The following is a 14,440-nucleotide window of genomic DNA, read 5'->3' as shown; positions in this document are numbered from 1 at the left end:
TCAGATGCACAAGGTGGCACATACTTCTGGAGTTTGTTTGCAGTGGCTGGAGACTCTGATGCAACCTCCCCCTCCCCACACCTCTTTCTCAAATTAAAAGAAAAAAAGAAGAAAGAAAGAAAGAAAGAAAGAAAGAGAGAGAGAGAGAGAGAGAGAGAGAGAGAAAGAAAGAAACAAAGAAAGAAAGAAAGAAAGAAAGAAACAAACAAACAAACAAAGAAAGAAACAAACAAACAAAGAAAGAAACAAAGAAAGAAAGAAATCACTCACTCACTCACTCACTCACTCACTGGCCAGGCATGGTAGCTCACACCTTTAATCCCAGCACTTGTGAGGCCAAGATAGGAGGATTGCCATGAGTTCAAATCCACCCTGAGACTACAGAGTGAATTTCAACAGGTCCCAGGTCGGCCTGGGCTGCAGCAACACCCTACGTTGAAAAACCAAATGAAGAACAAAAACAAAACAAAACCAAAAATCACTGGGGAATGTTCAATACTTGTTCTTTAAAATGCTCTGTCAGCACTGGCATATTTATATTATTAAAAGTCTTTTCCTTGTAAGATAACCTAATAAGAGACAATAAATATTGTCTTCACCTTGATCCTAACATGCTTTTGTCATGTGTTGGTGATCACTGTTGCAGACTACAAAGTATTCCTTACCTCTGCGCAGCGTCTTAAGAAAAGCGTCTATCTGTTCCTGTCCAACTCCAAAGGCCCCCTTCTGCCCAAAGAGGAGATGGGAGAGGAGGAGGTGTAGAACCTCTATTGCTATATCTTGGAAGCCACCTTCTTGATTTCCACCGACGTCTGCGTCAATATAAGAACGCAGAAGATCCGGAAGTTTCTGTTTGATAAACTGGGCAGCTAGAAACCAAGTAACCAGTTATTTTTGTACAATAATGGATAAAAAGTCACAATACCATCCAAAATGTAGATGACCACACTTGTATTTACCAACTCACACTTTACCTTCCATTGCTTTCTATCAGAGGCATAGTGACTGACTAATTTAAGGAAAAGGAGTCTTACAGGATTAAAAGGTTCCTGAGTCAGTTACATAACAAACAACACAGGTGACACTAGCTGGGCCTAGTGGCACATGCCTTTAACCTCAGTACTCAAAAAGGTGAGCTATAAGGACAAGTTCCAAATCAGCCTGGGCTAGGGTCAGATCCTGCCTCAGATAAGACATATATAGACAGACAGATAGACAAAACTAACACACAAGAACTGTATGTTGAAAAACAGGGCTGGGCCATGCATTGTAGCATGTAATCTCAGCATTGTGGTAGCTGATGCAGATTGAGGCCACCCTGGGCTGGTGAGACTCTTGAATGAAATATAAACACAAGCAAAAAACAAAATGGGGAGGAAAAGGGGCGAGTATGAATAGAGATGACTCTGGTTAGAAGCTTGCTTACAAAGTCTGATAGCCTGGTGGTCTGTGAATCCCTAATACCCATGTAAAGCCAGATGTACAAAACAGCATGTGTCTGAAGTTTGAGAGGATCAAGCTTGCCCATTTATTCTCTCAAATAAATTCATTAATTAAAAATAAAGCCTGCGGATAGAAAGATGGCTTAGCAGTTAAGGCGCTTGCCTGCAAAGCCAAGGACACAGGTTCGATTCTCCAGGATCCAAGTATGCCAGGTGTACAAAGTGGTGCATGTGTCTGGAGTCTGTTTGCTGTGGCATGAGGTTCTGGCAAGTCCATTCTCTTTATCCCTCCCTCTCTCTCTCAAATAAATAAAATAAAAACTAAAAAACAACTTTTTTAAAGTTCCTTAAAAATAAGGCCAGGATCAAGTTGGGTGTGGTGGCACATGCCTTTAATCCCAGCACTCAGGAGGCAGAGGCAGGAGGATCACCCTGAGTTCAAGGCCACCCTGACACAACATAGTGAATTCCAGGTCAACCTGGGCTAGCACAAAACCCTACCTCAAAAAAAAACAAGTAATAATAATTTTTTAAAAACCATTTTTAAAGGCCAGGGGCTGAAGAGATGGTTTAATTGTTAGAGGACCCAGGTCCAATTCCCCAAGACCCACGTAAGCCAGATGCACAAACTGGTACATCTGGAAGCCCTGGAGTGCCCATTCTCTCTAATAAGTAAATTCTTTAAAATTTAATAAAAATAAATATAAAACCACATTAAGGCCAGGCATGGTGGTGCACGCCTTTAATCCCAGCACTCGGGAGGCAGAGGTAGGAGGATCACCTTGAGTTCAAGGCCACCCTGAGACTCCATAGTGAATTCCAGGTCAGCCCTCAGGTGAAACCCTATGGGGGGGGGGGGGGGTGGTGAACGACATTAAGGCCTAGTGGGTATAATTCAGAGGAAAACAATCTTGTCTACTATGCCAAAGGCCCTGGGTTTGATCTCTAACCCTTAAAATGTATATATATATATATATATGTATGTATTTATTTTAAGGACACCAAGAGGGGTGAAATCTTATGAGTACTTTACACTTGGGAACAAAAAAAGGAAACTTACCAAAACCTCTGAGATCTGAGCTAGAAGAATTCAAGAGGGCAAGACCAAAAATTACCTGAAACAAGAAGTAGTTATCAACAGAAAGTCAATGGCTGTTTTAACTTTATTTTTTTCCTGCATCTTTTTACTTTAGTCACTTACCTCTTGTACTTTGCTTAACTTGAGAACTTTACTCAGCTGGGCAAATAAGTGGGGTGCAGGCTTTAAACTCTGAAACACACCAAAATTTTAAAATAAGAACTCAAGTTTTAAAAGGTTTTTTAAAAGATCTGTTCTGGGCTGGAAAGATGGCTTAGCAGTTACTGTGTTTGTCTGCAAAGCCAAATGATCCTGGTTCAACTCTTCCAGACCAACATTAGCCAGATACACAAGGGAGCACATGCATCTGGAGTTCATTTGCAGTGGCTGGAGGCACTGGAGCGTCCATTTTCTCCCTCCCTCTCTCTTTCTCTCAAATAAATAAAGTTTATTTTTTCTGGTTCCCCCCATGAAAGCTCTACATAGAAGTGCTATGATTCTGCCCCACAAGAATACACCACATCCTAGTACTATGGACTTGATTACATTTGCTTGGTGTGACTTGGTTTTAAGAGAGAGTACTAGTGTGCCTTGATTTTAAGATACCTGCAAAAGGAAGTAACTACATAAAATTTTAAATTTGAGACATGACAATTAAAAATAAAACATTTCACGCCTTTAATCCCAGCACTCGGGAGGCAGAGGTAGGAGGATCGCCATGAGTTCAAGGCCACCCTGAGATGACATAGTTAATTCCAGGTCAGCCTGGACCAGAGTGAGACCCTACCTCGAAAAACCAAAAATAAATAAATAAATAAATAAAAATAAAAAATAAAACATTTCAAAGGGGAAAGTGGGGGGGGGGATTGCCATGGGATTTTTTTTATAATCATGGAAAATGCTAATTAAAAAAATAAAAATAAAAAATCAAAGACTTTGCCAGGTGTGGTGGCAAACAACTTTAATCCCAGCACTTGGGAGGACCAAATCACTGGGAGTTCAAGGCCAAACTGGAACTACAGAGTTCCAGATCAGCCTGAGACTACCTCAATAAGACCAAATCCCAGAACTTAAAATGTTGTTAGAAAACCTATGCATATGCAGGTTGGGTGTGGTGTTTCTTGTTTGTATCCCAGTACTTGGGGAGAATGAAGCAGAAAGATAGTGTGAGCTACATAGGAAGAGCTTCTTTCTAATTAAGAACATAACAATGGGCGTGGCAGCACATGTCTTTAACCCCAGCACTGGGGGAAAGGGACCTTTAATACCAGCACTTGAGAGGCAAGGGTAGGAGGCTCGCCATGAGGCCACCCTTGGACTTCATAGTGAATTCCAGGTCAGCCTGGGATAGACTGAGAGCCTACCTCAAAAAACTAAAAACAAAACAAAACATAATAGCAACAACCAAAATGACAGAGAATCACACACTCTTAGGACTACTAATGATAAAAATAATACCAACCTTCTGGTAGTGCAATGGATTATCAATGGCATATGACAATGTCGAGATAAAATTTGGCTTTGTAATCAGCGAGGCACACTCCTGAATCAGAAACTGAGTCTTTAAAATAAAACATGAATTTCCATTAGTGCTAACTTTATCTCACAAAAGCAGAGGATCTCAAGACAATGAAGTACAATTTGATGCTACATACTATTCATTATCAAAATCAGCTCTTTTAAAGTTTCAGTAAACTAATTCAAGTTTTCCAGCAACACATATTAAACTAAAGTTTCCATCAGAGTCCACTAATAAGATACAACTGTTAGAAAATTGAAAATCAAGCAACAGATATAAAATTTGGAACACAAAATTTCTCTCTGCCTTCACAAGCAGGACATTCCTCCATTTCTGCTTCCTTCACAACTAGGTAGAAAGAGTTAAGTACAGAAAGGGGGAAAGCCCAACACTTTTTACCCTAATAAGATTTCCTGGATATTACTTTCACATGTTGTTACATACATTACACTCAAAAATACAATTACTAATGCACTCTATATGCCCCAAATACCTGATGGAAATCTTTGCCACTGCTTTTACCATCGCCACTGAAATCCACATGTGAAAATAGGCAGCGTAATAAATGCCTGTCTGCCTCAGGACCGTGCCGATTCACAATCTGAAAAGATCAAAAAGATTAAGTTGAAAGGAAGCAAACAATATGCAAGAAAAGGGAAGTGAAGATGACTTAGCGGTTAAAGCACTTGCCTGTAAAGTAAAAGGACCCAGTTCAATTCCCCAGTACCCACATAAGCCAGATGCACAAAGTAGCGCATGCTTCTGAAGTTCATTTGCAGCAGTTGGGAGGCCCTGACGTGCCTATTCCCTCTTTCTTCCTGCCTCTTTTTCTCTCACTCAAATAAATAAAACATTAAAAAGAAAAGAAAAAAGGATTAGGCTAGATATAACTCGATGGTAGGAGGGCCCTTTGTCTAGCAGACATGACATCATGGGTAAGAAATATCAACCTCTAAGATAAAGCTTAATAGTTCTAAGAATACTGCCTAACAGAGGGAACAGGGCTGGAATCCCAGCACTTTGGGAAGAGGACTCAAGCTGGCCTCCAGACATAGCCAGTTCTAGATCAGGTATCTACACATGGTTTTTCCTCATATTTCCTTCAGGTTTCTGCTCTGAAGTTAGCCAACAATAAGGACATTTGTAACTAACAGTTCTAAATAGCAACATGATCTACCCTGCCCTACCCTACCCTACCACCAAACACTCTGTTTTACTTTGTTTTATAGACACTACTTGTTGTCATTGTCATATGCCTAATGGGGAACTGGTATTGTCTAGAAAGCAACCTATCAAGATATGTGGTAATTTAATTATTTTTGTTAAATGGGAATTTAAGATGACACAAAGAAGCCAGGCACAGTGGCAGCAATCAGGAGGCAGAGGCAAGAGGTTCTGCAAATCAAGGCCATCCTCAGCTATACAGTGAGTGTGAGGCCAGCCTACGCCACAATAAGACTCTACCTTAAAGAAAGAGAAAGAGAAGAGGGAGGGAGGAAGGAGGGAAGAAAAGATAAAGAAAGAAGAAAAAACTGTTACAAGTAGCTGGCCACAGCAGTACATACTTATAATGTCAGAAATAGGGAGACCTCAAGAAAGAGGACTGCAAAAGTTCCAGGCAGCCAAAGTTACAAAGTAGAAAAACTGTCTCTAATTTAACTTAAGGGGGGAGGGAGGGACTGGAGGAATGTCTTAGCAGTTAAAGTGTTTATCTGCAAAGCCAAAGGACCCAGGTTCAATTGCCCAGGACCCATGTCAGCCAGATACACAAAGGGGCGCACATGACTGGAGTTGTTTGCACTGGCTGGAGCCATGGTGTGCCCATTCTCTCCCCCCCCTTTCTCTGTCAAATAAATAAAATAAAAATAAAAAAGCTACCAGGTATGGTGGCACACATGTTGAATCCCAGCACTCAGGAGGTAGATTTAGAAGGATCGATGAGTCTGAGACTACCTGGTCAATTCCAGGTCAGCCTGAGCTAGACTACAGAAACCCCACCTTAAAAAAAAAAAAAAAAAAAAAAGCCAGGTGTGCTAGTGCACACTTTTAATCCCAGCACTCAGGATGCAGAGGTAGGAGGATCACTGAGATTTCAAGGCCACCCTGAGACTAGATAGTGGATTCCAGGTCAGCCTGGGCTGGAGTGACACCCTACCTCGAAGAAAGAAAAAAACCAAAACAAAACAAAACACTACAAGTAAGATATTCTAACTACAAAAGAGGGAAGGGAATAAAGAACCTCAGGCTGGGGAGAAGGGAGACAGCACAACAAATATACAAGGCAGCTTCGGGGATAAAGGGCCTGCTACAGTATGGATGCTCAGTGCTCCAGGAGAGACAATGGATTGATCCCCACTGTGAAACTGGCTGGACTACAAGAACTGACAAGCTCTTGGATAAAGAGAGACCTCAGAACAATGGAAAAAGACAAAATAATCATCTTCTGCCCGATGCATGCACATACACGCAGACATGCAAACATACATACACATATGTAAAAAAGAATCTCTTCAAAACAAAATGATTGTAAGCCAATCCGCTATATATGAGTTGGAGTGCTCTATTGTATTTGCCAATTACCATTCTAGGGATCATAAATAGCAATAGGCTGCTGAGTCCAGACTCTGTAAAATACTTTTTTTTTTGGTGGGGGAGGGGGAGTTGTTGAGGTAGGGTCTCACTCTAGCCCGCTGATCTGGAATTCATTGTGTAGCCTCAAGATGGCCTCAAACTCACAGCAATCCTCCTACCCCTGCCTCCCAAGTGCTGGGATTAAAGGCATGCACCAACCAGCCAGGCTTGTAAAATTCATTTTCATGGGGAAAATAGCACACTCCTTTCCTACCTCTGCTGGAGAAATAGCTCAGAGATTAAGACGCTTGCCTGCAAAGCCTAAGGACTCAGGTTCGAGTCTCCAGGTCCCACGTAAGTCAAATGCACAAAGTGGCACATGTGTCTGGAGTTCATCTACAGTGGCTAGAGGCCCTGGCATGCCCGTATTCTCTTTCTCTCATAAATAAATTTTAAAAAAATTTTAAAGCTCAAGAAAAACAAATCTGAAAGTGAGAAATACTAAGATAACTTCAGCCTGAGTTTGAGACCAGAATGGACAGCAAAACAAAACTTTCAAGAAAAAAAGAGCCGGGCATGGTGGCACACACCTTCAATCCCAGCACTCAGGAGGCAGAGGTATGAGGATCACCATCAGTACAAGGTCACCCAGAGACTACACAGTGAATTCCAGGTCAGCCTGGGGTATAGCAAGACCCTACTTTGAACAAAATAAAAACAACAACAACAACAAAAAAACCCACAATCATTATGATCATTGAACACAAATATGCTTTTATAACTGCTAGGTAAAAGGAATTACAACATCATGTGGACTGTCCTTATTTGCTTCAAACACTAAAATGGAATTTAACAACTATGATCCTGAATTACAAAGATGCTAAATACAACCTGAGACTTAGTGAATTCCAGAACAGTCTGGGCTAGAGTGGGACCCTACCTGGGAGGGAGAGGGGGGAGCAGCCAGGGATGGAGAGATGGTTTAGTGGTTAAGCCACTTGCCTGCAAAGCCTAAGAACCCACGTAAACCAGATGTACAAGGTAGTACATATATCTGGAGGCCCTGGTGCACCCATTCTCTCCACCACCACCCCCCCTTGTTCACTCTCAAATAAATGGATAAATAAAAACATTTTTTAAAAAGAAGCTAAAATAAGGTATTTGCCAAATTAAACAGCACGGTCATTCTGAACCAGTGTTAGAATAATAAGTAAAGCCAATTAAGGCTTACAAAAAAAGAAGTGAAAAAACACAATTGCAGGGCATGGTGGTGCATGCCTTTAATCCTACCACTCAGGAGGCAGAGACATAAGGATGGCCATGAGTTCAAGTTTAGCCTGAGACTATATCGTGAATTCCAGGTAGTTCTGGGCTAGAGTGAAACCCCACCTCGAAAAACCAGAAACAAGCCGGGCATGGTGGCGCACACCTTTTAATAACAGCACTGGGGAGCCAGAGGTAAGAGGATTGCCGTGAATTTGAGGCCACCCTGAGACTGCAGAGTGAGTTCCAGCTAGAGTATGACCCTACCTCGAAAAACCAAAGAGAGAGAGAGAGGGAGAGAAAGGGGGAAAAATACACATAAGAAAATCCTGAGTTGGCCTGGAGAGATGGCTTAGCAGTTAAGGTGCTTGCCTGCTAAGCCAAAGGACCTTGTCTGATTTCCCAAGACCCAGATGCACAATGTGGCACATGCCTCTGGAGTTCGATTACAGCAGCTGGAGGCCCTGGCGGGCTTGCTCTCCCCCTCAATTCTCTTAGATAATTTTTTTTCTTCTTTACTTCTTTTACTATCATAGTCTCTGCATCAAAATACATACCAACAATAGCAGGATTCTTAAAGCTTAGTATTAAATAGTAAATATCTTTCCCCATTTAAATTTTACATTATTCTGCTAAGAAAAAAAATCAAAACTGAAGTTATCTGAAGTCTGGACATATTTCCATGATTAGCTGGAGTATGTAAAAGTTGGAGGACTTATTCTTCCTGCTATGTTAAGGAGGTCTAGGCCCTAGAAAGATGGGTCTAGGTTACAATTGTTTTTGAAAAGTGTGCTATAAAAATGATGGCTTGTTATAAGCCAGGTTACAAAGTAAGGGAAGGGACAAGGAAGTGATATTTTCTTCAAGAAAAACAAACAAATATAGTTTATGAAGAGTTACAGACCATAATTTTTTTCCCAAAATGGTTGGGGGGGGGGAATCTCAATGTGAGTTCCAAAGCCATGTGTCTGTGAAGGACCAGTAGTTGCCTTGTTGAGAAGTTGACAGCTGAGGAGGAGGATGGCTGGGTTGACCATGTACACCTTCCCCAGGAAGAGAATGAAAATGGAAAGTTCATTGCCCAGTGGCTGTGGAAGTGAGCTGAAGCTTGACTGTTACTGAATTCCCTAAGAGGTTTCTTCTAGAAACAAATAACTCAGACTCTTTCTCTTGCTTCAGCAAAGAAGTTATATTTTGAAAGCACTTGAGAAGTTCCTTCTCCACCCCTCAGGTGGGAAAGGTCAGAGCAGGGAGTCATCTGTATAGAAGGATAGAGAAACCATAGAAGTGAACAAAAGCTGCTGCCACCACCAGGACATGGAAAATCTGATGAGAATGAACTATATGTCAAATTTTCCAAGAAAGAAGCATTCAGAAATGCGAGCAGCATAAAGGCCAGCTCCAGTGATGTACATCATGGCCAGGAGGAAGAACCAGCCCATCTGGCCCATGGTGGTGGCCTTGACAAAGCCCTCTGCAATGGTGAAGTGCATAGTGGCATAACAGCACTCAAGCCAAGTCCCAGGAACACTCCTGCTCTTGTATGATGGTGCTTAGGAGTGGCAAACCAGTCCCATTGTGCCACAATGATGGCAGAAATGCTCGACACAGACGATGGTGAGGTAGATGAGCCGAGGCTGTGGGGAGCAGTAGAAGAAATAATAGAGCCAGGGGACAAAGCTCCCCATGATGAGTAGAGCAATCCCTGAACAGTCCAATTTGGAAAAAGTGCAGGAGACTTTCTCTGATTGACAATAGGCAGTGTGGAAGAGCCAGGAGAAGCTGAGGCAAAGCACTGCACCCAAAAAGAACATCCCCCAAACCACCTTCTACTGCAGCAGAGCCATGAAGTACATATTTGGTCTGAGCATGGTCAAGATTCCCAAACACAGGAACAGCACAAAACCAAGTAAATGGGTCCAGATATTGCCAGTTTCTGTGTGAATGCGAAAGATGCTCTTGAAGCAAGCCCAAAAAGTGGGCATAAGTGGTCTATGGCCATGTAGCAGATTGTCACTTTCAGCCAGTCAGGAAGTACATATGAGATGACCCTCCAAGGTCCCTCCCAGACATTATACAGCAACTCCTCCATCTTCTCCATGGCATGGTAGGCCTGCACGGGAAGTGTCAGCACTTGCACCTTTCCTCCTCTTCTTCCTGGGGCACTGAGCAGGTTTGCTCTTCTTCAGCTTTGGTGGTGGTGTTGGCAGTCCCCTGCTTGCCCTTCTCCTCCAGCAGAGGTCCCAGTTCAGCCAGCTACAGTGTGTCGGTTTCCCTGTTGCTGGCAGGAGCTAGTATTTCAATACCCTGTAGCTTCAGCTTGGGGAAAGGGTGGGGGTCTCCCAGGTCCAGGGGGCAGAGATCTTCCTGTGGTGGTAAACAGGCTAGGCAGGATGCCTGTGCGGAAGGGGGACACCACAGACATGCGTACTACATCCCACAGTGCTGGAGGCGGATGAGCCCAAGCAGCACGCGATCTTCAGCCGCCTCCCCGCGCTGGAAAGGGTAAGTGCTGCATCTCAGATAAATTAAAAAAAAAAAAAAAATTTTTAAATCCTGACTGCTAGAGTTTTTTTTATTTTTTGGTTTTTGAGGTAGAGTCTTACTCTAGCCCAGGCTAGAGTGTTTTTACTTACAGTATTTCATCCCTTCAGGAGAGGAGTGCAGTACACACAAGGTAAGCACGTTATAATCTGATAGAAAGATTTTAGGCTACATTAAAATTGGTAAAGAATGTCAGAAGACCCTCGACATCCAAGCATATCCAAATTATTTGTGAACAGTTGAGCTATGATAAATAAAAACCCAAAGAACTAGTATAAAAAATATTTCAGTAAATAAATAACAAGCAGGGCAGGACAGATGGCTCAGCAGTTAGAGGCACTTCCTTGTAGAGCATAAGGGCCTGGGTTTAATACCCTGGTGCCCAAATGCACCAGATGCACCTAGCACATCCATATTTGCTCATTCTCTCTGTCCTTGCAAATAAATACTAAATAGAATAAACAAGTTAGGTGAAGAACATGCATTGCAATGAACTAACAGAAAGGGTCAAGTAGTATTCCACTCTTCAAGAAATTACAACTTTTTTTTTGTCTCTGTGTGTGCGCGTGCTGTATGCATGTTAGTGCACATGCCTGTAGAGGCAAGAGAACAGAGGGTGAAACCAACCCATCCACTCATCTGCGTGTTTCCTCCTTAAGATGCAGTCTCTTTTCAATTCCAAAGCTTGCCATTAAAAAAAGTTTGCTTGCTTGTTTGTTTGTTTATTTTGGGTTTTTAGAGATAGGGTCTCACTCTAGCTCAGACTGACCTGGAATTCACTATGTAGTCTCAGGGTGGCCTCAAACTCATGGCAATCCTACCTCTGCCTCCCGAGTGCAGAGATTAAAGGTGTGTGCCACCATGCTAAGTTTTATTTATTTTGATAAAGAGAGAGAAGAGGCAAATAAACAAAATGGGTACACCAGGGCATTCACATGTGCTACCTTGTTGCATCTGGCTTACTTATGTTGGTACTAGGGAATCGAAACTGGGTCTTTATGCTTTGCAGGAAAATACCTTAACCACTAAGCCATCTCTCTAGCCCAAGCTTGCAATTTTTGAAAGCTCCAACAATTCTTCAGTCTCTGCTCCCCACAAGACTGTAGTTAACTGTGTGTAGCCACGCTCCGATATGTACATGGATGCTGGAAAAATCAAACCCAAGTGGTCTCAGGTCCTCACGTTTGTGCAGAAAGCACTCTTACCTGTTGAATCATAACTCCAGTCCCAGAAACCCTAGGACTACATAGTGAATTCCAGGTCAGCCTAAGCTAGAGCAAAACCCTACTTTGGAAAACGAAGAAAAAAAAATTATATATATACACAGACATACACACACATGTTCAAAGATAACATGTGGGCTGGAACTGGCTGTCAAGCTAGCAGTAAGAGAACTACTCATGCCTGCAAAGCTTAAGGACCCAGGTTTGATTCCCAGTACTCACATGAGACAAATGTACAGGGTAGTGCATGTGTCTGAAATTCATTTGCTGTAGCTGAAGGTCCTGGCATACCCATTCTCTCTATCTATCCCTCCCACCCAATAAATAAATCTGCCTCTTCCTTGCTCTCTCTCAAATAAATATTTTTTTTTAAAAAGATAACATCTCAGAAGGAACTAAAATATGGGAAACAAGAGAAAGGAAACATGCTTAAAGAAAACATTACCACACGACAGCATCAAAAACAGACCTAGGAGTTAGGAGAAATGGCTCTGTGTTTAAAGCACTTACTGCTATAAAGCCTAAGCTAAGAACCAGGGTGCCATTCCCCAGTACCCTCATTAAAGCCATATGCCCTAGGTGGTACATATGTCTGGAGTTCGTTTCAGTGGCTAGAGGCCCTTGTGTACCCATTCTCTCTCCCTACTTGCCTCTTTCTCTCTTAAATAAATATTTTAAAATGGATTTCAAAAAAACAGGGTTAGTTCAGGCATGATGGCACACGCCTTTGATCCCAGCACTCAGGAGGAAGAGAAAGGACTATCACTGTGAGCTCCTGAGACTACATAGTGAATTCCAGATCAGCCTGGGCTAGAATGAGACCCTACCTAAAAAAAAAAAAAAAAGAAAAAATTCATGTGTACACATGCGTGACTTGTGACCTCTTCTACATGAATACTTTATTTTCTAAAAAGTTGGTAGTCAACAGCATGAACAAGCAGAAAACCCTGCCGACTATGAAATCAACCAACCATACAAGAAGTATATGTGTGCAATGCTGGCATATAGCCTCTGCAGGTAACTAACTGTTCTCTGATTGGACATTAGGCCAACTCAGTAGGAGTAAAATCATATCTGATATTGTGAAGAGAGTCTAAATCCCACGGTCAGGAAACTAAGAAGACCTCAGAAAGAACCCTCCACTGCTCTCTGGAGAAGAGTGGGCTTGAACACCAAAAAGAAAAGAGATGAGCCTCAACTCTGCATACTCCCCTTAATCCAAGCTGTTCTTACTCTTAATTGGAGAATCTGCTTTCTTTTACAAATGACATAGGAAAGGCAGGAGAACCAAGATCCATCCATAATACAGGATGATAGCCACTGCCCACCATGAAACATGCCATCTCTTCCAAACCTGCCAGGGTCCAGAAGTTGCAGAGAAAGTGGTGACATGACAGCGCTCTTACTGCTAGCCTGACAACCAGTTGCACAGCGATGGTGACATATACAGATGTCAATCAAAATAGAAACCCAGAGGCCAGAGAGAACTGAACACTGAATAACACTGCCAACAAGCCTGCAATATTAAAAAAAACAGGGTAGAAAGATTGCAAGAGCCACAAAGTGGCAGGAATGTCCTGAGGCACCATCAACCCACTGTCTACAAGGACTAAGGCCTTCATGACCCCACAGTAAATACGATATCCTCACTGAGGAGGGTCTCCAGGGTAACAGGAGCAGGGAAGAGGACAGAAGAGTGTAATCTGTTATATACATATAAAATAAAGTGAACAAAATTGGTGGTGCCCACATATAACCTATTTTAACATGTGGGAGGACTTTAAGTTCAAGTGCAGCCTGAGAACATAGTGAGACCCACATTTGAAGGAGGGGAAAATGGGAGGGGACTATAAAAGCCACACCAAAACCTTAAACTCCTAACTTAAAATACATAAAGTCAGCCAGGCATGTTAGTGCATGCCTTTAATGCCAGCACTCAGGAGGCAGAGGTAGGAGGATTGCTGTGAGTTCAAGGCCATCCTGAGACTACATAGTGAATTCCAGGTCAACCTGGGCTAGAGTGAGACCCTACCTTGGAAAAAAAAAAAAAACATAAAGTCAGGGCTAGAGAGATGGCTTAGAGGTTAAGCGCTTGCCTGTGAAACCTAAGGACCCCGGTTTGAGGCTAGATCCCCCAGGACCCACGTTAGCCAGATGCACAAGGGGGCACATGCGTCTGGAGTTTGTTTGCAGTGGCTGGAAACCCTGGAACTCTAACACTCCCCCCCCCCCTCTCTCTCTCTCTCTCTCTCTGCCTCTTTCTCTCTGTCACTCTCAAATAAATAAATAAAAATGAACAAAAATACATAAAGCTAGAGCTGGGCATGGTAATGCACGCCTCTAATCCCAGCACTCAGGAAGCAGAGGTAGGACGATCACCATGAGTGGTGGCCACCCTGAGACTACATAGTGAATTCCAGGTCAGCCTGAGCTAGGAGACCCTACCTTAAAAAACCAAAAATAAAAATATTTTTAAAGAGATCATATTTACACATCTCAGAATAGTGTATATAATTAGAAAACCCAAACATCAAATTAACTCAAGATGCAAATATCTCTACATTATAAAAAGGACCAAAGTGAGGTCAGGGGAAGAGATTGAGTAAAGGGAAGGTGGAGGGAGGGCTAATCAAAATCTAAGAGGATACAAATAAATCATATGGAATCCTACTCTTTTGGACAATGGAACACTCAGGAGCCATAGATTGTTGTTAGAAAATTTTCAATGCCAGGGATGGGATACCTTCCAGTGAGTTGTTGGCCAGGGAGGCCCCTGATGCCCCTAAAACATTACAGGCCA

General features: G+C 42.4%; 1 protein-coding gene and 1 pseudogene across 9 annotated transcripts in view; both read right to left on the bottom strand.

Moving 5' to 3' along the window:
* Positions 1–14,440, bottom strand: part of Cnot1 (CCR4-NOT transcription complex subunit 1) — a 133,159-nt gene that overhangs the window by 66,654 nt on the left and 52,065 nt on the right. For all 9 annotated transcript variants that reach the window (XM_045155570.1, XM_045155569.1, XM_004663489.3 and 6 more), the window contains exons 3-7: positions 4,533–4,640; positions 3,983–4,081; positions 2,644–2,712; positions 2,503–2,557; positions 666–869 (exon numbers count right to left, since the gene is read on the bottom strand). In XM_045155570.1, coding sequence (XP_045011505.1) covers positions 666–869; positions 2,503–2,557; positions 2,644–2,712; positions 3,983–4,081; positions 4,533–4,640 — 535 coding nt within the window. The remainder of the gene's footprint in view (positions 1–665; positions 870–2,502; positions 2,558–2,643; positions 2,713–3,982; positions 4,082–4,532; positions 4,641–14,440) is intronic.
* LOC123454498 lies at positions 9,128–11,634 on the bottom strand (annotated as a pseudogene).

The sequence above is a fragment of the Jaculus jaculus genome, chromosome 1 (assembly GCF_020740685.1).
Source record: "Jaculus jaculus isolate mJacJac1 chromosome 1, mJacJac1.mat.Y.cur, whole genome shotgun sequence".
In the NCBI taxonomy this organism is placed as follows: Eukaryota; Metazoa; Chordata; class Mammalia; order Rodentia; family Dipodidae; genus Jaculus; species Jaculus jaculus.
Note: the sequence above shows the minus strand (reverse complement) of the source record. Positions and strands in the feature narration are given on the sequence as shown.